We start from the raw sequence: 23,113 nt of genomic DNA, 5'->3' as shown, positions 1-23,113 counted from the left end.
TATGTCTGTCAGTAGGATTGTTCAAAGGAACAGCACTGCCTCTTATTTAAGTAATTGACTTTTGCAATCTACCAGCTATCTGAAGATCTCAGAGAGGTTACAGCATAATTTAAATTAGTATCATTCATTCTGTTTCAGAACTGCAGCTGATAATTTAGAGACAAATAAATGGTGAAGCCAAAATTTATTTGAAGCTTTATCTTTCTTTCACAGTCCTCATGCTTCTAGCTCTGGTTGACAATCCCATCTTGTCAAGTTCTCTTGCACATAATTGTGCCTCATCCTTTCTCTCTGTTCTGACTAATGACTCACCACCACTCCCTCTGTGCTCATTGTTGCTGTCCCGAGCTACAAAAGAATGCGTCACTTACACTGCTCCTCACAGGAGACTGAGACCTAACAGCATCCTCGAGTAGGCAAAAAAAGCCACTGTTGTCAGTAAAGGGAGCACGCTTCAGCAGTGCTCTCTGCTGTTCCGCCTCCTGACTCCCGATGCTGTCTCCATCCACTGCCACTCTGTGCTCAGGACACTATCCAGTTCCTCAAGGCAAAGCATTCCTTCTCCCCATTTTCAAGAAAGAAACAAAAAGACAAAAAACCACCACCACCAACAAAAAAAACTACAAACACACAAAAACAAACCCCTACAGTTTAACCTATTTTAACATCAGAAACATTTGTGACAGCAAAACAGGAAAAAAAAATTAGTAGGCAGCCCCAATTTGAAGACATTAACACAGAAAATAGTGGCTTGACAGAAGACAATATTCAGACCCAATGTAAAATTGTAAAATCTGAACCAGAAAAATATTCTTGACATCTTTGACAGAAAAGGAAATGAAAAGGAACCATGAAATAGACACAAAAAATAACACTTGCCTCTTGTTCCACATTTCTAATTAGTTTAAGAATGAAAAGAAAAATTCTTCTGCTATGTACATATTATTTTCCAGTCATACAGTTGAACTGGAAATAATTTCTTTTCCCTCATCTGGAGATTCATACATAGGTACAAACCAATGTTTTTGGTGCTCAATTTCCCTCCTTGTCAGGAAACTAAACTCATTATTAAAACTCATAAATCAAGACACTCACAAGCCACTTAATCAACAAACATGACAGTTAATTAATAATCAATTAAACAAGTTGTATTTGTTGTATATCTCCCAGGAATTATTAATCCAGCCACACAGATTTCTTCAGTGTGTCCTTTGCTCTGTAGAATGGTTGAGAATTGTTCCTTTAGACCCTTCGAAATATTCAGTGGATTAATAACAGATTATTTTACTCATCATCTCATCCAGGTCCTGCTGCCTCCACATAAAAAAACACCGTATCAAACCAAAGTCAATAACAAATTTGGCTTCTGTTTGTCAAGTGAATGTTAATAAAAAACATAAAACATTGTTGCAATGCTCAGGAATCTTTCTGATGTCAGTCAGGGTTCTATAAAATTCCCAGAAAGCAGAAGTACTTATTATGATGAAGCCCAAAGTTCCTGTTGTTTGCTTTCATTTTTAGAACTATATGTAACATTTCAGATTTGCAACTCTTTTGTGTTCACTTGAAAGGCAACAAGAAAAAAGAAATCTAGGCAAATCTTAGTGATCTGTAGATATGAAAACATCACAGGAATTACAAAAAATATTCTACATGGCCATCAAAGACAAGTCATCCATTTTATTCTCATAGTTGAGCATTTTAATTTGTTTCAAAATGCAGACATGTCTCATATAACTAACGTAAAAGCTTAAAATTATCTATATCGTAGTAAGAGGGACAGAACTGGAAAAGCTGACCCAAAATAGAAACAAATATCCTGAAGGGCGAGCAAACAAGTTCACTGTAATTTTATGCCTGAACTTTGGTTGATCTGAGATTAATCTGTACAGACACTACGTAGTGGCCACTTGACTAAGTTCTTCCAACACTTGCACTTTCTTTTGCTACTATACCCTGTGTTCTTTATTTCTGATGCACTTTTGCTTCACACACGATATTTTTCCAATGAGGAGAAATCAAGTTCTTCATGTGTCATCTTAGAACTACACGTACTTCCCAAAGCATCTTACTAAACAAAGTTGATTTATGATGTCCCCTCTGAAGAGAGGGTTCTCTGGGAGAACTTCACAAACTAAACTTGGAACAGGTTTCTGTCAGAAATTCTTGAAAAGGTGCATGAAATAAACAGCAACTATGACACAGACCTCAGCATCCAATTGAGTTGTATACAGTTCTCCTTGATTGTCTAAAGGTGTGGCAGGACTTTCAAATACAAAATAGAGAATGAATCTAATTATTTGTCATTTACATGAGGTGAGAAACCAGTCTGTGAAATTCAGAATATTGATGCATTAACACGGTTTGATAGACTTGTTCAGAAACTCAGTATAATCAAATAAAGCTCTACAATGTTAATATGATGTTAGATGTTATTAATTACTATGTAAGGTGCTACATCTACTGTCTAGTAGACTGCAGATCTCCAACACTTTAGAGCTTATGTTCTGCTAAATCAAGACAGTAGAGATACAGATTTCTCTCTGCACAATATCTGCACATAGAAGAAGAAAACAAGGAAATGGTCGGTGCAGAGCCTTCTTTTACACTGTATGACTACCTGTTAATTATGAGCTTCAGTGGAGTGATGAACATTTCTGAGTACAACACTGCTTGTTAATTCCCTTGTTTTATGTTCTCAGATTATGTCTTCAGCCATATTTGAGCAGATACCAGTAAAATGCCTGCATCTGTCTGATTTAAAAAGCATTTGCCTGTGGTGGTGCCAAGAGCCGGGAAAACTGACTGGCTCTCCATGTGTACTCGGGGGGTATATGTTAGAGGAAGAGGTCTAGAAAGATGCAACTCAACTGAATAAAAATCAAGGAATAAACTCTGGATTTTTTTTTTTTTTTTTTTTTTTTTTTAGTAGATGCTGGGATGGGAAGAGCAGGCTTCTTGTTATATGATCTTTCCAATGCCTCAGCTGAACTCCATAAAATTAAGTTTCAGAAGCATGCTGTGAAGGTGAGTTAATTAATATTTCTCAAGGATCTTAGGACCCTAAACTGTAAGCCATACAAAGCAAAAATAATACACGTCTTTTCAGTCTTGCTTTCCATTAGCTGCTCATGTACTTGTAAAACATTAATGTAATATGTAATCTTGAAACATACATTATCTTCCTATTAATTATGTTTTAGAATGAGAAAGGTTTGAAGAAAAGTACATCAATCAGCTTTCATTCAGCTTCTAGTGCCCACATACATATCCTATTCAGTTCACAAACTGATATGGTCTTTCATCAGCTGCCACATGGAGCTGAGGTAACATGAAGATTAAATCAACTTCTAGCCTCCAAAGGATCCACATGAGGTCAGAGAGTAAAGTGTTCTTTTGGAATCACAGGTGCAACAACACAAGGAAAGATTAGAAGTACCAAATATAATCATGAATTGCTGGAAAGGGGAAACTGCAGCCCTAGAATGAAATTTCAATACATGAAGGGAATCCAGCTGAATAACAAAGACAATAAATTGTTTCTACAGAATACCAACAGATTCAAAAAAGTTTGTTTCCATTTCTTTAACAGCACTGATAACCGGGCAGGGTGGGGATGCAGGTGTAAGAAGACACAGTAACTATTGATTGGAAACAACTCAGCGGAGGGGAGTACCATGAGAAAGGAGGAGCATTTAAAATGAAGGTTATACAGAGTAAAACAGAATGGCTGACAAACTGGAGCACTCTAGCTCTCCCATCCGTAAACTGACACACTGAGAAGATTCCTTTCTGCACTTCCTTGGTTTTCAATAGTCTGAAACATTTCATATAATTTTTCTTGGAGGAATAATATTGTCATTTAGATGTTTCACCTTCAATAACTCATATTGCACCTACAGATGTACTTAGGACCTTACATTGATGAAGACAGTTCCTGAATAGTATTGGTTTTTGTTTGGTTTGTTGGTTTTTGTTTGTTGGTTTTCTGGGGGGAAGAAAATTGATTTTAGAGATCAGAAATGATTCTGGCAGTTCTGAGGAAAACTTGTTACAAAAGTGTCTATTGCGGAAAAAGGGAAACTTTTACATTGTCTCTAGGGTTGCTTTGTGGTTTGATACTTGTATCACGTTTCCACGTAGGAATTTTTTTTCATTATCATTTGCTACAAAGGCTGACAGGAAAACAAAACAAAATAAAACAAAACAAAATGTTTTCTCACATAAAATCAACACAAATCAATACTAATATCCTATAGATTAGAACACCTCTGAGACATGTAGAAGAACATCTTTTTACTGTGTAAGTGGTCCGTACAAACCTTATGAGCTACTTAAGTTATGCTGAAATAGCACCTTCGGGGGTAAAGATTACTTATATTTCTGTAGGACTTATTTGGTCCAGTTTTCTCTGATAATATACACAATACACAGTAAGATCATATCTCTTCTCCAAAATCTACATCTAAGTAGATCAAAAGAAAAAGTAGCCATAGTAAGGTTACTGTGTATTACTACCAAGATGGTGTATTCATACTTAATAGTGTGTCTCTTTTGTGAAAGAAACAGGAACATTACTCCCACTTTTTCATTTCCAGTAAAGTATATTCACATATGCTGTCTAATTAGGTGATATGCATTTTTTTTCTGCTACTAGTAACCACTGTAATAATTATCAACATCCACACTGGAGTCAAAGAAGTCATTACATTCAAGGGACAAAAAGTGTCTCTTTAATAAAAACTATTGCTTTCTGCAGTAGATTCATCAAGAGGAAAATGACACATAATAGATGAAATACAGCATAGTTCAAGGTAAGGTTAATAGCTATATTAGTAAGAAATTGGTCACAACTATGAACAATTACAGGATTTCCACATCTGGCAACACTTTTAAAAATGAAGATATAGGAGGAAGAGTGGGATCTGATTTTCCAGAATTACAAAATATCTACTTCCTGAAGTCAAAATCTGGAAAGAAACAAATCAAACAAGCCAACAACATGATTCATGTTCCTAAACAGTGCATTCCATGTGGGCTACTGAGTATTGCTGATTACTTGTAAGATGGAAGATTTTTTTTTTTTTTTATTTGAGGTTTGGGTTTGGTTTTGGTGGTGGTTTTTTTTGTTTGTTTTTCTTCCCCATAAATTGTAGTTAATGTTATAAGGAATAGTAATGTGCATGGATTTCAGTTTTCACCTGGACTCTACATCCCGATTTTACATTATCCTTATGATCAGTGATTTAAAGAAAAACAAATCTTGAATGAGTCACTGTAAATTACCAGTTTGCTTTAAGTGTGAAAACTATCTATTATATAATTAATGTATTCCTTGTACTCTGAAAGAAACATTCCACAATGATTTCATACAATATAGAGCAAAAATGGATAAACTTATTCCTCCAAATAAAATGTGAAACAAGAGTTGCTTATGCTATTACAGACATGTAAAAGAAAAGTTATCTAAGAACCAAGGATGGACTGGAAATGCTGGGTTCATCAATAATAACCTCTGACATGATAAAACTTGGAATAATATTTAATATGACAATAAATCCTGTGATAAAGGTGTGCAATGGCCAAAAGTGAATTTTGCCAGCATTTGTTTGAGCTAAAGCTCAACTATCTATATTTATGGACATGCAGCTCTGACTTCTTAAATGCATGGATTTTCTGCCAAATTGCAGCTTGCTCTTAATATCAATGTGCCATAGTTTTTATTGCTGAATTACCTCAATGAATTACTGAGAGACTAATTAGGAACACTGATGTGACATCAAATGCCAAATGATCCTATATTAAGCAGTTTTATCAATTTCATTTGTAAAGAACTGCATTGTTTTCTTTATTTCTAGTCTGTTATGCTATTATTTTATTACTTATACTGCTCATAGAAGGAAAGGAAAGTGAAAAATCATTCCTGATTCACATTCCTCACACTACTCATGGCTGTCTAGGCCACTGTCCAACACACTTCACCTCTTTTCAGTCAGAAAAGCCTCCCCCTGCTCAGGTGTTACTCATACTACTTCCAAGAAAGTAAAATGATCCTTTCCTATAAGAAGTCCTGTACTCAGAAAGACAACAGCTTTAAATGAGCATTGTAATTCCAGAATTGAAGTTGTTAATTGCAAATGTGGAGTTTCTCAGATAAAGATGATTGTTTGATGATCTAATTAGTCACTCCCCATATAGAAACTATATATTACATTGGCCAAGTAGACCTCAGAAAAGTTTATTTTGCAAGACTAGGGAAAAGGATAAGGACATAACAAGTATTTTTTTTCTGCTTGAGACACTGGTGTGTTATGAGGTTTACAGTAAGATAATTACTAGTGATTTTTATTCCGTTCCTAATGATTTCTAATATTCAATTTGTTCCTAGGATTTTTTCTAATCACTTGATCAAGGTTTATCTTAGAGGTAATATAAACTTACAGTCTTGTTAATGAGTGGTAACTGTCAACTCAGTTAAAACTGCTCAACTCAGCTCAAGTGCTTAATTCTATTTTTATCTGTATTGAATTTCACTCAGTCTTGCAAGATCCTTCTGCTGCATTTCTTTATGGTTCGTCTCTCCCATTTTTCTTCTCAATAACTTAGTACAATTAATGAAATGTGTCATCTGGCTATTCACCCTCCTTCCCACAAATAGTTTTAAATGCTTGGTGGCATTAATTTTCCCCATATTTCAGTTTTAAGGAGTTGGTTTTCTTGGTTTTGTTTATTTGTTTGTTTGAGTTTTTCTGTTTGTTTGTTATATTGATATTACTGCACATTTTTGTCAGATACCAAAGTTGTTTCAGATAAGCATTAATATACCAAAGTTATTTGGTTAAGTATTTCTTCTTGTATTGCTGCACAAAGTACATGTGATTAATCATTGTTTATTTGTTGATTTGTTCCATAGTCTCTTCCACAGGGCCTCAGTTTGAGTCTCTTCCTTTGATGTATTCATCATGAAAGGACCCTGCTGTGCTTCCCAAGATCTTGCATGGTAAAGAGATTGAAAAAAAAAAAAATAAAAAAAATCTGTATTTTCTGCAAGAGCCTTGTTTAGTTCTTTTGACACCTTTTATAGCCCAACTGTTCATTGGCACAGCAGGCTCTTATAGGCTTCCTCAACCTGATGTTGCTAAAGATTTTTTTTAAATCTATTTATTTATTTATTTATATTGCAAGCTTTTCCTCAAGCTTTCTTTGATGGATTACTGTGTTTTACAATTAACATGCAAGTTTTCTCAGTCCTTCCTATTTATCTTTTAAAAAGACTCTGCTTTTTTTTGCCCTCCCTTCTGCACTGTTCAGTCATTAGAATATCTGTTAGCCTTTCACATCTTTCTGGCAGGTGCTTTGCAATTGCTTTAAGCATTGCTTAAGATCAAGTTTAGCTTTAGCTCTTCTTCTGGAACTTTGATGACCAGATAATTTATGAAGCAGTCATTGATCATGGTTAGAGCCTTTTGATACCAAGGTTCAACCTCAATGTGAAATTTATCCTGCCTTCCAGGGAGCAAGTGAAGTCTCCCATTAGCGCTGTGTTTTTTCCTGCCTTTAGAAGGTACTTGAACACCCTCAACACACCATCGACAACTTTGTTATTCCAGTCAGCAGGGTAATGACAATGTTCTTGTAGTTTTAACATTATGTCTGAAACATCCATATAGGTGTTCTTTTATTTGTTGAAATGGTTAGTTTGTAATTATTTGATTAAAGGCTTTCAGAGAGAAAGCATTCATATATCAAGGGTATGCAAACAATGCTTCTGCAATACTTTACCAGATCCAAAATTATATCTTGTAGGATACTACTGATTTTTACAATTAAAATTTATAATTAATAATAAGTAGTAAAATACATATAGCAATACAAATTTATTCATCATTTATTCAAAAATAAAAATGGACCATGTATTCAAAAAGAGACTGTATTTGTGTTAATTATAAGCACTTCCATTTGTTTTGTAAAAATATACAGAAACCTCTCCCTGAACAGGCTTTCTTAATTAAAAAGAAGGGTTTTGTTTGTGGATTGAACCTCTTTTATTATCAACATATTATCACAAGAATGGCTTAAGTGGTTCCTTTGATATGAAAAGGCCTCTTCACTAGAACTGTAATTACTGCTGTGTCTTCTATATGAGACTTGGAAAAGATGTATTATTTATACTAATGCCTAGAGTATGGAGCATGATAATTCACTGGAAGATAACAAAACAAACAAATGCATTTCAGCAAGTTAAGGTTACACATATATGACAACAAAATAGACAAGGGCTTACCAATACTCCATGACAAACAAATTAATTATACACTAAACACGAGATAAATCCCAAGAGTAAATTCATGAATACAGTTATACCTGTTCATTATGATTTTTGTTTATAACCTAAGGAAAAATTTTGAGCTACTGTAAGAGGAAACATGATGACTTGATACAAATGTTCGACATATAGGACAGCTACACTCCTACTCCTGAGTAACAGACTTAGAACAAGCTCTTCTGCTGAGTTTATTCTCCAAGTCCTTTAATAATATCTTTCTGCAGAGAGGTATCTATTTTTGCACCTGTCCTATCTCCTATCTTGAACAGCTCTGTACAGGCAGCTTGACTTTTAGAAAACCTCATCTAAATTCTGGAGGGTATAGACTCTTTAGCAAATAGACTCAAGGTCATAAGAATGCAAAGACTACTTTAAAGACATACAAATTCACCTCTATTCAGGTTGTTGGCTTTAAGTCATTGAGCATAATCTGAATGCAAGTATAACCTCTGCACTTTCTTTCCAAAGAAAGATGTTTGTGTTCTTTTCATTACTATTAAAATGTTGTTTAAGTTGCAGCTGATAAACTTGTGGGAATAACTATTTAAATGAAAACTATCTGCTTGTCAAGAATCAACTAGAGCTAACCCTGACAACTAAAAAAAAAAAAAAAAATCTGAAATACCTGTGTATTTTAGAAATGAAATATTTACAAAAATGATAATCTAAAAATTCACCACTAGTTTCATAGACTACGTTAGCGTTATACAATTTGAAATAATGAAGAATTTTTAAATGTAAACCTTAGATCTCCTGCTTTACTTCTTCTTGTCTGACAAATTTCTATTGTCATTAAAAAAGTGCATGTGTTCTAGAACACAAATTAATACAATATGAGCATTAGATCAAATTTGAATAACTGAAAGACGATATGTAGGCAAAGTATCTAATAAAGCAAGGAACAATTGCTGAGAAGGCAATACATCCAAAATCAACCAGTGTGAGTCATCACCTTCAATACCATACAGAATACAAGAAGAAAATAAACCTTTGCAAACTCCACGAAGAGCCTAAGGATATTGCAGGCTCATATTCACCTTTTCCTATTTTCATTCATTTGGAGATGAAATAATCAGTTGTTAGACCTGAAACCCCTTTTTTTTTTTTTTTTTTTTTTTTTTTACAGCCATCTTTACCCTAGAAAAAGATAATATTTTCCTGCACCTGCATCCTGATGCAATAATGTTCCTGCTGTACGCAATATGATTCATAGTAGGGACATGAGGGACATGTTATAATACTTAGTCAAATTCTATTTAAGATTACATAGAGAGTAATTCCTTTGTCATTTATTTTTCATGAACTGGAAGGAGCCCCTCAGTGAGTGAAGCTGCCCTCACTTCCAAACAGGTCCATGAAAGGGCCACAACCTGGTATGTTTTGTAAAGGTCACTATGACAGCCAGGAAGAGCAGTAATAAACCAAAAACCTCATGGTAGTCACTCAGCAGAGAATTGATATACTAATTCTGATTTTGACACCAAACTACATTTCTCTAAGGAAACATGAACTATTAGAAGCAATATCTATGTGATCAAGCTGCTACATATGTACCAATAGACGTGTGTGTTTGTGCACACAGTCCCACGTTGGTGCCCCTGGAGTCTGTGGCTTTAGAGCCTTAGACAATACCAGCCAAATCTGACAGAAGCTTGAAGGCCTCAAGGCATCATCAGTACCTATAAGCAAATATGGAAAAGAAGGCTAGATGAAGGAGAGAAATCTGTTATAATCTAACCTCATGGTAAGTGTTCTGGCTGAAGAAAATAGCATATTACTAAAGAAACCAAACAACAGCAGGGGAAGCATTCACTGAAGTTCACCAGTGACACCACTACACATAGCTGTGGTTTCGAGTAATCATGGTGCTTCCTGCTTTCAGACATTATTCATTTATTCTTTATTACAAAAAAAGTACTGGTAATTTCTATCATACACATTGCAAATTAACCTAAATGTTGTACAGAAGCACAATTTAAAAATATCTATCTGGTATTCCCTTCAGACAAACTCAATTACTTCATCTAACTCAAAGGAACTTATCTTCTTTTGACTGCATGTAATGGTGTTATTTTAAAAGCAAGACGTGTCTGTAAAAATTCTCTAGGATACACTGTAGCTGTACTGGATTAATTTCTTCATAAGGTGAATTTAAATACATGCTATCCCACACCTGTATCTATGATTTTTGACACAAAGTATGTGTGTGCCACAATATTAAAACTGTCCACACTGCAGGTATCTCCTGATTTTTGACATTTCAAAAACTTAATGTGAAAAAAGCACTTGGCAATCTGCAGCAATTCTTGAAATGTTACAGAATGTCAATACAGTAATTAACATCACTGAACCTCTGTATCAAGAACAAGTATCATCAGAGATAAAGATTAGCATGGTTATTTTACATAGAAGTGAGATATCAGTAAGATTATCTCAGTTCTCTTTCCTTGAACCTTTCTAGTCAATTAACAGAAAAATGTAGATATTTAAAGTATAAGCACCATATTCTTCACCACCACTAAACGAGATTATTTTAATTTTGCCAGTGGCATAGCTTTCTTCATTGTCTTCACTGACCTTCTAGTTAAAATATCCTGTTTGTTATGCAAAAAGATAGTTTGCAGTCAGTCAGCAACAAAAAAACCCATCCTAAAATGCAAGAGGCACCCACCCTAAAAAGAACAGACAACTTCAGACACATCCAAAATCTGCCCTGTTTTTTAAAGGTAACACTATTCAATAAAAGAGAAACTTAAATAACTCAGGCAGAAACAAGGCCAGCTTTCCCCACAAAAAAAAAAAATTACTGATAAAATATTTAAGTGAGAAATGGCAGTTCCACACCTAAAATGCATCAGTTTTATCAATAAAGTCATTCAGTGTAAAGAACATGTAAAAGCCACAGAACTTTAGCTGTTGGTGTGTCAAAAAAGTCACAAACGGGTAAGTAATAAAGAATAAAAACAACAACAATAACAACAACAACAAAACTCTGTCACAAGAACATTGGGGAAGATTAGATCACCTTGACAAAATTATTATAAACCATTAATTGAAATAACAGTCCCCACATACCAAACTGATGTTTTGCAAATAGAACTGACAGACTGTATAAAGCTTCCTCACAAAAACAGTTATTACTTTGACATTTTATATTTAATAGTTCAATGTTGCTGTTTTGACATAAAAGACCAGACTTCTTCTTGGTACAAATTCATATTGACCTAAATGAACTTAAACCAGGTAAACTCTTTATCCCGTGTCTTAGGACTAGGACTGAGCTTCAATATGTTTACGTTTTCCTGTTTTTTTGGTCTGTCAAGTCAAAATGCCCTTGTCAGTCTGTATATAGCCATCTTCTGTCAAAGAACTGCAATGCAAGTACTGTGCTTCAGAAAACCTCAGATATGCTTGAACACACTGGAAGAAAGTCAGATTGATCAGGCTGATGAAAGCATTTTCTTCCCTTGAGTTTGATTTTTTCTTCAAAAAAGGAGAAATGAACAACTTTGAATGTCTAAAGAATCCATTTTAAAAATATCAAGTACAACCTAAAGGTCCACAGCATTCTATGACTTGTAAAATTTGAGTAATACACCCTCAACCTCTCAAAAAGAAACCAAATAACAGTTGTTGATGAAAGTAGAGTTACATATTTTAATTTTTAAAAGCTTTTGGGCTGGCAAAAGTCTTGAATTACCTTTTCATAAAAATAAGGTAGAAAATGAGATGGTTAACATGATATAGGACCATACAACATTGTACAATACTGACCTCAGACTTGATGACAGCAGTTTAGATGTAGAGGGCACATTTCCTCTGTTTCTTGGTAAGGCTGCTCCCTGAGCAACAATGGGAGACAGATAGGAGAATAAAGAAATAGGCACTGTTCTATATGATCAGTGTCAGCTTTCCATCAGTTTCAATGGCACTGAATCAAGATGTAATTTAGCAAGAGTAAGGATGACAAAAATTAGGACCTGAGTACCCAGAGAGCAGAAAAGCATAAGGATCAAAATAGATAAAAAATACTGTAAAAATCTGAGGTTAGTGACCTAAGTCAGTGAAAATGCTGTAACATGGAAGAATATGATTTTGAGTAACCAGGGAAGAGAAAACCATGAAGATGGAAGTAAATAGAAAGTACTGTATAAACTGAGGTTAGTGAGTTATGGAGAAACGGTTACAGGGAAGATTTCTTTTTCTTTTAATTAAAAGGGATATATTAAAAGTATAAATCTCTACTTTTTCAGTGCAAATATTTATAATATCACTCTTTCACAGATTTGCAGGGAGGTCCTTTGGAAGAAACTGGAGACATCTCAGTCTTAAATTGAAATAAAAATTGTGAAGGTAAAATCTTTGCTCAAATGTTAAGTGTATTCATTCAGTGTCGATCTTCCCCCTTTCTAAGGGCCCTGGAAGAATTAAAAAGTTAATCACTTTAACACTAGACACATTAAATACTTGAGTCTAAACCTTGCTGAGCCCAAATCCCTCTCCTTTCCTTTTTATTTTCCTCACAGGTCTATTTTACTATAACATTTTAAAGAATTAACAAAAGCCCATAAAAGTGGAGAAAAAACTGTGTTTGCCTATTTAGGTTGTTATTACTAACATGGTTTTGCTAGCTGTAGAGGAAAATTATTTTACCTAAATATATCACTTGTGAAACTGGCACCTAAAAGGCAGAAAATTATATGCATTATATTCTAGATGCTGATTAAGCCACTTTCATACCTTTTTTACAAAGTCATGAAAATGGTTAACAAGCCATGTGCGAAGTCTTTAGACATATATAAACTCCTTTTCACTTTCTTTATCATAATGAAAAACATATTTTTTATCAGAATATGTTTTGGAACTCTTTGCTTATGTTTTCTAAAGGTTATGCTGAAATATCTGATGCACTCGATTTTATGCAAACCTCAAGCATTGGATAAAAGTATTTCAATTGTAAAACTCCACTTCATTTCTTCCTTAACAATTACTCTGAAGTATACATATTTATACTTATTGTCACTAAATCTGAAATGTGAAATTGTCTTCATATGATATGGGAAGATTATATTCACTGTCCTGTCTTAGAACTAATTTATTGTAGTGACATGTCACCATATTACCTTGAAAAATAATTTTAAATGACAAGTCTGTTACGCTACATTTCGGCTTTCAAGAGAAAAATAACAATTGAATAGATTTACAGCTTTGAAAATCTAGGATAACACTTGGTATTTCTTTCCCAATTTAACTTTCAGTTCACAATAATTTGAGGACATTTTAAAAGCTGTTGCTTTCCTCTTCCCTTTTCTGTCTGTATTCACACCCATTTCCAACCACTCCATACTTTCATATCTCTCCCATCAAAATGAATCTGAAAGTTTTTTTGAATTGCAGGTAAAATGTAAGAACTAAGGAAAGTGTCACTCGCCTTGCTCCCCAGAGCTGGGAAGAAAAATATAGTTGAAAAACAGAACTGAATACCTGAAAAGCCATTCCTATTTATGTTTCAGAGGACATCTGAAGTGAATTAAGAGGTATATGTTTGGTATTTCAGAGATTCAAAGGTCCACAGAGAAACCAAGTGTCAGTCTTTTTCATTATATTCCTCTGCTATTCCCTCTAACAGCATGACTCTCAGCCTCGAACCAACAGTGTTCTTCCCTTTACCACTGCACATTTACTTCTCTCTCCAAATTAAAAAGGACAGTGAATGTATAGTTATTACTTGCTTCCAGTGCAAATCAATTTTAAGAAACATCACAAGGAGCAGATCTTCTGGAGACAGGGAGGTGTGAAGGCTCAAAATGAAGGACTGAAAAAAGTACTGTTTTTCTTCTTTCCTAAAATTCTTTATTTGATATTTTTATTGTTATTTTTCATATCCTGACACATTAATTATCTAACCTTCAGAAAATGCAAGAGAAACATAAACTACATCAGCCATGGCAACTGAGAAACATTAAAGTTTACATCCCTAAAACACAGTTTTTTCTAGATTTCCTCAGGAGAATCTTCATTCCTCTGAGCTGGTGCAGTCAGTAACTGCCTCCGCATCAGGCCATGGGCAGGGCTAGTGAATGCACCCAGCTAGTGAATGCACCCTTTCAATACTCACAGCCATGTTTTCATTAGAATTGTTTTCAGAGAGATGCAAAAGCCAAGAAGTCATATGCAGCTGAAAGCTTAGTTCTGTGGGTTCAAGCTGCTTATTTGAGACAAGGATATTTGTTCTTGCTTAATCAAATTTCCACAGTTTCTTCATTGCACACACCAACACACACACTTGCACCCATAGATGAGCAGTCTGTCAGAACAAACACTATTAAACACTATTGATCATTGGGAAGTTTTCAAGAAACCCTCACCAAATAATTCATCAATTTAGAAAAAAGAAATCACTGTGGTTTTACATTCTTTAAAGATACCTTTTTAAAACACAAAACTCTTTTTGGAGTTGTTTGTTCAGGAAAACATACCCTGAAACTTTGAAGACTTATCCCAAGTGCAACAGCAGGGAATGAGTTTGGTAATACCAGAACCACAGAAAATGCTTAACATCTACAAAAGGATCATGTCTCATTTCCACTACAACCTCATTTTTCAAGACCTGCATTTTACCATGTTTCTATAAAAGCCTTCTGAGTATGGCTAATACAGATTAATTTTATGCAGATTTCCAGTCTCCATATGACTTTTTTTTTGGAGAAATGAAATAATGACTGAGGAATGGGGATATGCTTGATATTAAAATATAATGATGACTTGTTGTCTTAACACTTGTTGTATAACATATGATGGCAGGAAACTAATCCATCCTTTTGACAGTCATTTCGTGATAAGAATGAGAAACGTTACCATTTTAATTGCAGGCCTACCCTATTGTCTTCATTGTGCATTTCCATGACAATGACTGCAATAATTCTAACAGTATTGTACATAATGACTCTGCTTTCTGTGATGTCACTCTGAAATTGGGTGTGAAAAATGTGAAAGGACAGATCTCAAATGGCAAAACTCTCACCAGTGAAGCAGAGTAGTCTACAGAGTTAATAACTGACAGAACTGATGGCATGCTGCCACTGAGCAGAAGCCCAGAATTAAAGGGCACCAATCACATAACCCTCCTTCATAAACTGAGAGGCTTTGCATGAAAACCTCTTGCCAAATTAAAGGCATGTGGAATGAGACCTTGATGAGGTGTGTACAATTAAACACAACATCAGTAAAACATCTCTTTTTCAAAATGAGAAGGAACTCATGCATGGTGACCGCTACAGAAATTTTGCTAATTACCAATATTAGTGTCAGTCTCAGCCAGTCTTTCCTTTTTTTTTTTTTTTTTCTGAATTAAAAATTTATACCTCAGCTAATACGATTGATCTTTGCAGTAAATTGGATCATCAGAATGATCTCACAACAAATGGAAATTAGAGTATAGATGCTTCTAAGTCCCACAAAGCCTCTACAAAGATGAGCTTGCTAATGTTGAAATACTTAAGAGTAGAAAATTATGAATACCACTAGGAATTCTTTGAGCAAGAGGGAAGAACAAATGCTAAGTATGGACAGAGTAAGAAATATTTTCAAACAAGGCATGTAGTCACATTCTGACCACAAAGGATTAAAAGAAATCCTACTAATTTATTTCTGTAAATGTAGCATTAATAGAGTGGTCAAAGGATTAAAGAAAATATATAATGCTATCATAGGAACATAATATTGAAAGGGACTACCCTTTAGCTCACTGAATCCAGGCCTCTGTTCTTGCATGCAATCATGTCTATCAATGCTTTCATAAAGACAAGTACACTTTAGTTTGAAATCCCTTCAGATTTTTATTTAAACTCTTCCTGTTAGTAAACTCTTTCAGAATCTCATTTACTTTCTTATTTCCATTCTAAATTAACTCATGGCCAGCAAAACAACTTTTTTTTTTTTTTTTTTTTTTTAAGTAAAAGCTGAATCAACTTAAATGGCTCTTCTTTTTCCCTTGTCGTTTCTTCTGAAGTGTATTTATAGGATAATACATGTTCCTGACTAGTGTTTGTAGGAGTAATTAAAGAAAAATATTTTATTTATCACCACTCCAACCATAGTATTTGTTTTTCTCTGTATACCTTCATTTATAAATTCATTTTTCTTGGCCAAAAGTAATCAGAGCAGTAAACAAGTTACCATCATCTTTCACAATGGTTTCAATAACACTTTAGCTCTGTTTGATTGTCTCAGCTTTTGCAGATTAGTATCATATTTACCTTAAGGTATGACAGTAGAGGCAATAATTGATCTGGTGACCAGATCCTCATCTTCCTCTGTCACACCTGACAAACCAGTAGTGTATAACATAAATTCACAATATTGTTCTCTAAGAGCCTTATTGCATTGCAGTTCTAAGGTTTACTCTATATCTCCATATTCAAATCTTCTTCATGCTATCTAGCTCTTTCCAGACGACATTTTCATTCTCCTACACAGCTTTCTGTCAGAAACATGTTTGTAAAATGTTTATTCTATTCCAAAATCATTCATTAAAATGCTAATTGGTCCAAGATAGGTCTAAGATAGGAAGCGTATCTTCTCACCCCCCTCCATATTTTAAAAACTTCCCTCTCAATGCAACCCACTATCTCCACTTAGAAAGGTTCTTCCCCACTTTACACTTCCTGTATAAATCTCAAGAATTTTCAGTATGCTGAAATACTCGTTATTTTACTAAAATTGGCATAAGTAGATAATTCTTCTTTGGTCTTTGTATTAACAATATCTTAAGTACAGATGCTCCACTTGTTATTTTTAGTTCAGATGATACGGTTCAAATTCGAAAGCCCTTGCTACCAGACATCTGTGACTTTAGAAGCTACTGGTTTCCTTTGATATTTTTCATACTCCAAAATACAATTTAGAAGATTCCCAACTAAAAAGAAATCATTCCTTTTCCATGCCCCTATCCCAACTGACCATCTTTCTTGACCCCTCACATTAAACATCTTCCTCCATTTTCATTAAGGAAACTAAGATTCATCTAGATTACATAACAAATTCTGCCATAATGCTGAAAGACAGTATTCAGGGAGAAAAAACTCCATCTGTCACATATCTTGCAATAAAGCTATATATACAGTTTGTGTTACTTTAATGCAAATTTAAAACCCATGCAGATCACATTACACATGATAAACCAGCGTTCAGTTAGCTAGTCTACAACTGCATCAGCATGAATTTTATGTCTGAAGCTCAATATATATAATATGTCAAAATCTAAATGCAGGGCTTGTTGATCTCACAGGCTTCTTAAAAACTGTAACAAGTAACACATGTCCTGCCTCTTCTTAAGAAGAAAGTCACAGAGGAAATCCCTTTGGAGGTGTCCTATTCCACCCTACCCTCAGAATGGAAGGAATACACTATGGAACCTAGACTGTAGTTACAGTATTACCTGAACCAGAGTTGAATCTTATTCTGAAATAGTCTGGAAAAATCTTTAGCAGTGACATATTTAAGCCCCATGCATTTGGGGTTCTATAGAATTGTTGTAAGAGACCAGCTGCACCCATGCCATGATTAACTGAGCTCATAAGGAATGGCATTTTATCACATTTTAATACCTTCATCCTATTTACTTCTATTTATCTTTTTTCTTCATAATTAACACAGAAAGTATACATAGACAACTGGTTGGCAAGTTCACTGTGCATGTCTGTAACAATCCAAGAGGTGTCCTTTTTTAAAAAAGGAGGTGTCATCTAAGGAAATACCTTGTTTTCTTCTTTCAATGCCACATTTCAGAGGATGGGAAAAAACAAAACAAAAAAGAAGACAATGACCTTACCTTTCCTACATACTGAGGATCTGGTCCCATGTGTTCTTCTAAAACAAAGAACTGATTCCACACCCATCCACGCTTGGGACGATGATGTACTTCTGTTTCACCTTCTATGTGTTTGGTTTGATTTCTAGTCACCTTGATGGAGCCATGGTGAGAAGCTCCATAACACCTCTGCACAAAACAGAGACAAACTAGGACTGGGCAGATACAAGAGGTACTTGTAATTCTCATTGTAGGTTAAGCTTCCTGTTCAAGGTTTTCTTTCTCTTTCTCTTGTCTCTTTCAGTTGTAATCCTTTAGGAAGTAATCCTTTAGGAAGTTCCCAAGACAGAAGGTGAAGCCTGGTTCAGAAATACAGTCCGAAATGGGTTTTTCTTCTTGTTCATGGTTTAGCTGCCCATTTGGGAAAGCTCAAATTTTATTTACATTATGAAAAGCTGACTGGAAAAATTGATATATCTTCTAAGGTCTTCACAACAGAGTTCAACAGACGACCATTTTCTAATAGGGAAAGAAAAGAAAGCCACTTATTCGTCACTAAAACCAGCAATTTTCAGGTTTCTGACCTTAAATTACACTCACAGCTGTACTAACCAGTCTCTCAAAGACTCTCATTGTTAGCAAAATTTCTTTTCAATCCTTCCTTTAAAAGTATTTTCAGATTGTTTTTATTAAAATAGCTTAAGAATTAGCGTGGCTTCTCCAAGCTATGAAAGCATACACATTATTAAAAAGTGGATGATTCAGGGCAGTTCCTTTGGCCTTTACCTGTAAACCACTGACCTGGTCTGGCAGTAAAATCAAATCACTGCTACAGTGTCAGTAGCTGAACAGTTATTGGTAATTCATTTCACATGAGTTCTTGATCTTCAGTACACCACCCAGAGATCCAACGTGGTGAAAAGAACAAGGCTATGATGGATTTCAAAAGAAACTCTGCTAAATGGGCCTTGATGATTCTGAGACAATATTAGAACATACTATAAGGAACTTTCAATAAAAATGTGCATTTTTACCCTCTGTGCTTTATGTAAATTCCAATCAACATCATACTGGAACCTCACAAAATTATTTCATACTGACAGAAAGTTCAGGTACTATTGTTTAGATGACCAATATTATTTTTATAGAAGCATCTAATTTCCCAGTGACCATCTTCTCTCAATTTTAAAAAGGAAAGTCTAACCTTTTATCTTACAATAGTAAAACGTGGAAGTGTGCATGGAAGTTGATGTAGCACATAATGTACCTTGAAAGAAATAAAATAACTCTTCAACCTCAGAGAAATAGTTACTCTAAAGTAACCATTTGTTCAGTATCTGAAGTTATCAAAGATCAATCAACTAGGAATCTTAAAACATGCAACGATATCTACAAAAATTTAAAGTCTGCCAATATTCACTTTGTTTGAGTATCATTGAGCCATTACAAGTTATGTAAACAGGAACAAAGAGAAACTGATTTTCTTCCCAAGTTTCATGGGAACCCAACAGAACAAATTAAAAATGTGTAAAGAACCAAATGAGAAATTAGAAATCAGACAGAAAAACACTGCAGTGGAAGGAGGCTCATAAACTGTCTTTTGCCTGCAGATTTTTTCCCTCATGCCTCTTTAAAATCCATAATAATACTGGAGGCCCAACCATACTTTCTTGGAATAGTGGAAGAATGCTTCAAGAAATACCCAGAAAAGATGTATTTTCCATTGGTATTTTCCATTGAGGAAAGAAATTTGTAGACCTTTAGACCCTGCTTCTTATTTCCATATCAATGTAATCTCCCCTTGACCTCTATAAAGACAAAACCACTGGTCACATCCCATCTCAGAACAGATTCATACACACGATGTATTATTACCTTCTTTAAGTATAAATATGATTTAATAGGATTTTTTCACAGCTAAACATTGTATGAAGTCTAAGTTATACCAGGGGCAGAATGCAGATATTCTGAGCCTCACATTTGTTTCTAACTATATACTCTTCTATCTTGGTTTCCTTGTCTTTCTGCATTCTTTCCTGGTTCTTGCTAGAAATCAGTTTTTGCCTTGAGGCATGCAATTTCCTTCTAAAGATTTCTATATTTACAGATGAGCTATTTAAATAGATTAGTCATTGTTATACTTCAGAAGTACTTTAAAATTAAGCAGTACCTCACAAAATGGTAATGCTGAAGTTTTAGCCATTGAAGTATTATTTTTCTCCCCTTTGTTTCCATCTTGAGAAATGCCTGGGAGCAGCTCATAAGACTATAAGCAGTGCATAATAAGTTAAAAATGGTATATAAAGTACATTGAGATTTCTCATAATGGCACATTTAAAATGTATTTGAAATCATTACTACTGAGCTTTCCTTTATAAAAACAGTGAAGATGGTGGTGGTGGAAAATTCTTGCCTCATAAAAGAGTAAATATAAATGAGTGCAGAAGATACCAACGAATCAAGATTTACTATACAGAAGTTTGTTTCTCCTTGTCTCAAAGGTCATCCATAGAAAAAAAAAATGCAAATATGGAGCCTGTAAATTGTGATATTTTACAGTCTAGCTCATATATGACTTAGAACAAATAAGCAGTCAACTATGAAGGGCTTCTTTATGTCAAAAATATCCAATCTTCTTAACATCAACATTAACTAGGAGACATTATATTCATATTTTGCCAAAACCACTATGTTATTTAACTCAATCCACAGATTAACTGTTAGACACCTGTTCCCAAAATCAAGGTTTTAAAATTATTTATTTTGAACAAATATTTTCTAAAATAATAACAATAATGAAACGAAAAAATGCAATGGCATCTACTTCCTGTTATAATCATGCCTAGAAGTTCAGGCTTCCATTATTTCTGAGTTGTGCATGAAGGCTGGAGAATCGTTTCTTATACAACAAATTAAATAAAAGAGGAAGGATTTTAAGTGAAGATTCTTTCAAGTGTTTTTGCTCTGGTAAACACTTTTTAAAATTAAAGCCTAATTAAGGCTCAGTACAAAGGTCTTTATTGTTATTTACTCAGCACCCTCCGACTAAATGTCTAGCATAAACATTCATTAAAAATCTGTCGTGTCCTCCAAAACTAACCTCAGCTCTGCCATAAAGACAGTAAAGGTTGTCTACAAGGGGAAGTACAGATGGAAAGACCTTGAATGCTTAACACGGAAGAGAGAGTAAAGTAAAAAATAGACAAACTTGAACTGTGACTAAAAAAAAAAAAAAAATAAGGACTGAAGTTTCTGAAATGCCTTAAATTGTTGCCTGAAGCTAACATATTGAGATGCTGACTGCTCAGCGCTCTTGTCTGCATCTTCAGATTAAGTGTCTTCCTTTATGGTTTTTGTTATAATGATGTATGCAACTGCAGAGTAGACCTGGGTTGTTGCTGTCTCCTGGGAGCACTCATGAAAATGAGTTGTGTTTCTCAAGAGAATGTCAGAGTGAGTTAAAATTAAAATAAATAATTAAATTAGATGAAGTGGGAAAGTTCCATCAGCATTGTTGGAAATCATTCCAGCAGAGCAGTTACTGCTTAGTGTGGCAGCAAGTCACTATAATAATTTCCCAGGAAACCAGTATAAGCACAGTGATGCAAAATGTGTGTGCTTCCCCATCATTAGGAGATGCACCCTTAGTAGTGGAGACTTGTCCTGAATCTCAGTGTCCCACATCTTCCATAATCAAATTGACCATGCATTTGAACTCATCTGAATGATTCAGTTTGGCAGATGCACATTCAGCACAGCTCCACACATCTCTTCTCACATGCCTCAGGGACCCGTTTAAGTCCCATGGTGATGGAGTGACAATTAGTTCTGGAACTTGTAAGAAATTGCATTTCTCATGCACTTTTTTACTTCCCCCTCTGCACTTTGCCCTCTGGACTTCCTCCCTGTCAGACCAAATTCTTCCATTATCAAAAATCCATCCGGCTTCAAATCAACATCATTATTTAGACATAATCAGCAGGAAAATATTACTTTCTTCCTGTGTTTCCTGTGCTTAGTCTATTGTCAATGTTATATACTTCAGAACTGCAGAAAGAATGGTGTATTGACCTGGAGACCGAAGACAAAATAATGAGCTAATATCAGAGAGAAAAAAAGGATGTTATTTTTTGTTTTATCCTCCTGAAGAGGCTGATAGATTGCCAAGAGAGTATACATTACTCCTGTGGACCTCTGATAACTGGCAGAAAAAAAGTAAAATTTCTAGCTAAGTGAAGGCAAATGACTCATCTGTAGCTGATCTTTTCCCAGGGCTGGTAGAGCTGAGTTATGGGACTTTACATGAAAAAAAATGAGGCACCAAGTGTATCCTCAGCCTATGTGATACAGGCACAATAGACAATCATCAGTGCTTTTTAATATACAGTGCCTTCTGCACATGCTAATCAATCTGACAGAAGTGGTGTCAAAACTGCTTTGGAAAGTACTTAAGAACTGTGTTACATGTTAATGTCTTGCCCCTTTCTTGAAGTTATGTTTTATCTATGTGTATGAGATAAAAAACGAGGAAAAATGTAACTTCAATACCTAGTAATGTTTTGACACTATAGTTCCATATTAACAGATCTTCTAGAAATGAGAAACTGGACTACTTTTTTACTCAAACAGTTTAATGAAACTCTAATTTGTAAAGTAACTGCATGGGATATTGAACTCCAAAAGTATTGCTAAATATATGTGTAAATATGTTACTATTCTGAAATTTAATCTTTATCATGCTGGAACTCTATCATTGTCCTAAAGAAACAGAGACAAAAGAGCACTGAATATTTTCTTCCTCGCTTTAGGCCAACAAACCCAGCTGATGACTGTACAGTGTCAAGGAGCATTGATTTTTGTACCACTCTTTCACATTTACACACAGCTTTTTGGTAAAGACCACTTCTAATTTCCAAAAATCAAAAAGAGTCTATGCTGATCTAGAAGCGAGTGTTATTTCACTTAGTAAATTATTT

General features: G+C 34.7%; 1 protein-coding gene across 6 annotated transcripts in view; it reads right to left on the bottom strand.

The window, feature by feature from the left end:
- CDH18 (cadherin 18) overlaps window positions 1-23,113 on the bottom strand; it is a 552,389-nt gene that overhangs the window by 152,559 nt on the left and 376,717 nt on the right. For all 6 annotated transcript variants that reach the window (XM_021283817.2, XM_065052617.1, XM_021283818.2 and 3 more), the window contains one exon: window positions 18,159-18,656. In XM_021283817.2, coding sequence (XP_021139492.2) covers window positions 18,159-18,386 — 228 coding nt within the window. In that variant the 5' untranslated portion in view covers window positions 18,387-18,656. The remainder of the gene's footprint in view (window positions 1-18,158; window positions 18,657-23,113) is intronic.

The sequence above is a fragment of the Columba livia genome, chromosome 2, assembly GCF_036013475.1.
Source record: "Columba livia isolate bColLiv1 breed racing homer chromosome 2, bColLiv1.pat.W.v2, whole genome shotgun sequence".
Taxonomy (NCBI): domain Eukaryota; kingdom Metazoa; phylum Chordata; class Aves; order Columbiformes; family Columbidae; genus Columba; species Columba livia.
The sequence above is the reverse complement of the archived record's forward strand: the minus strand, read 5'-3'. Positions and strand labels throughout refer to the sequence as shown.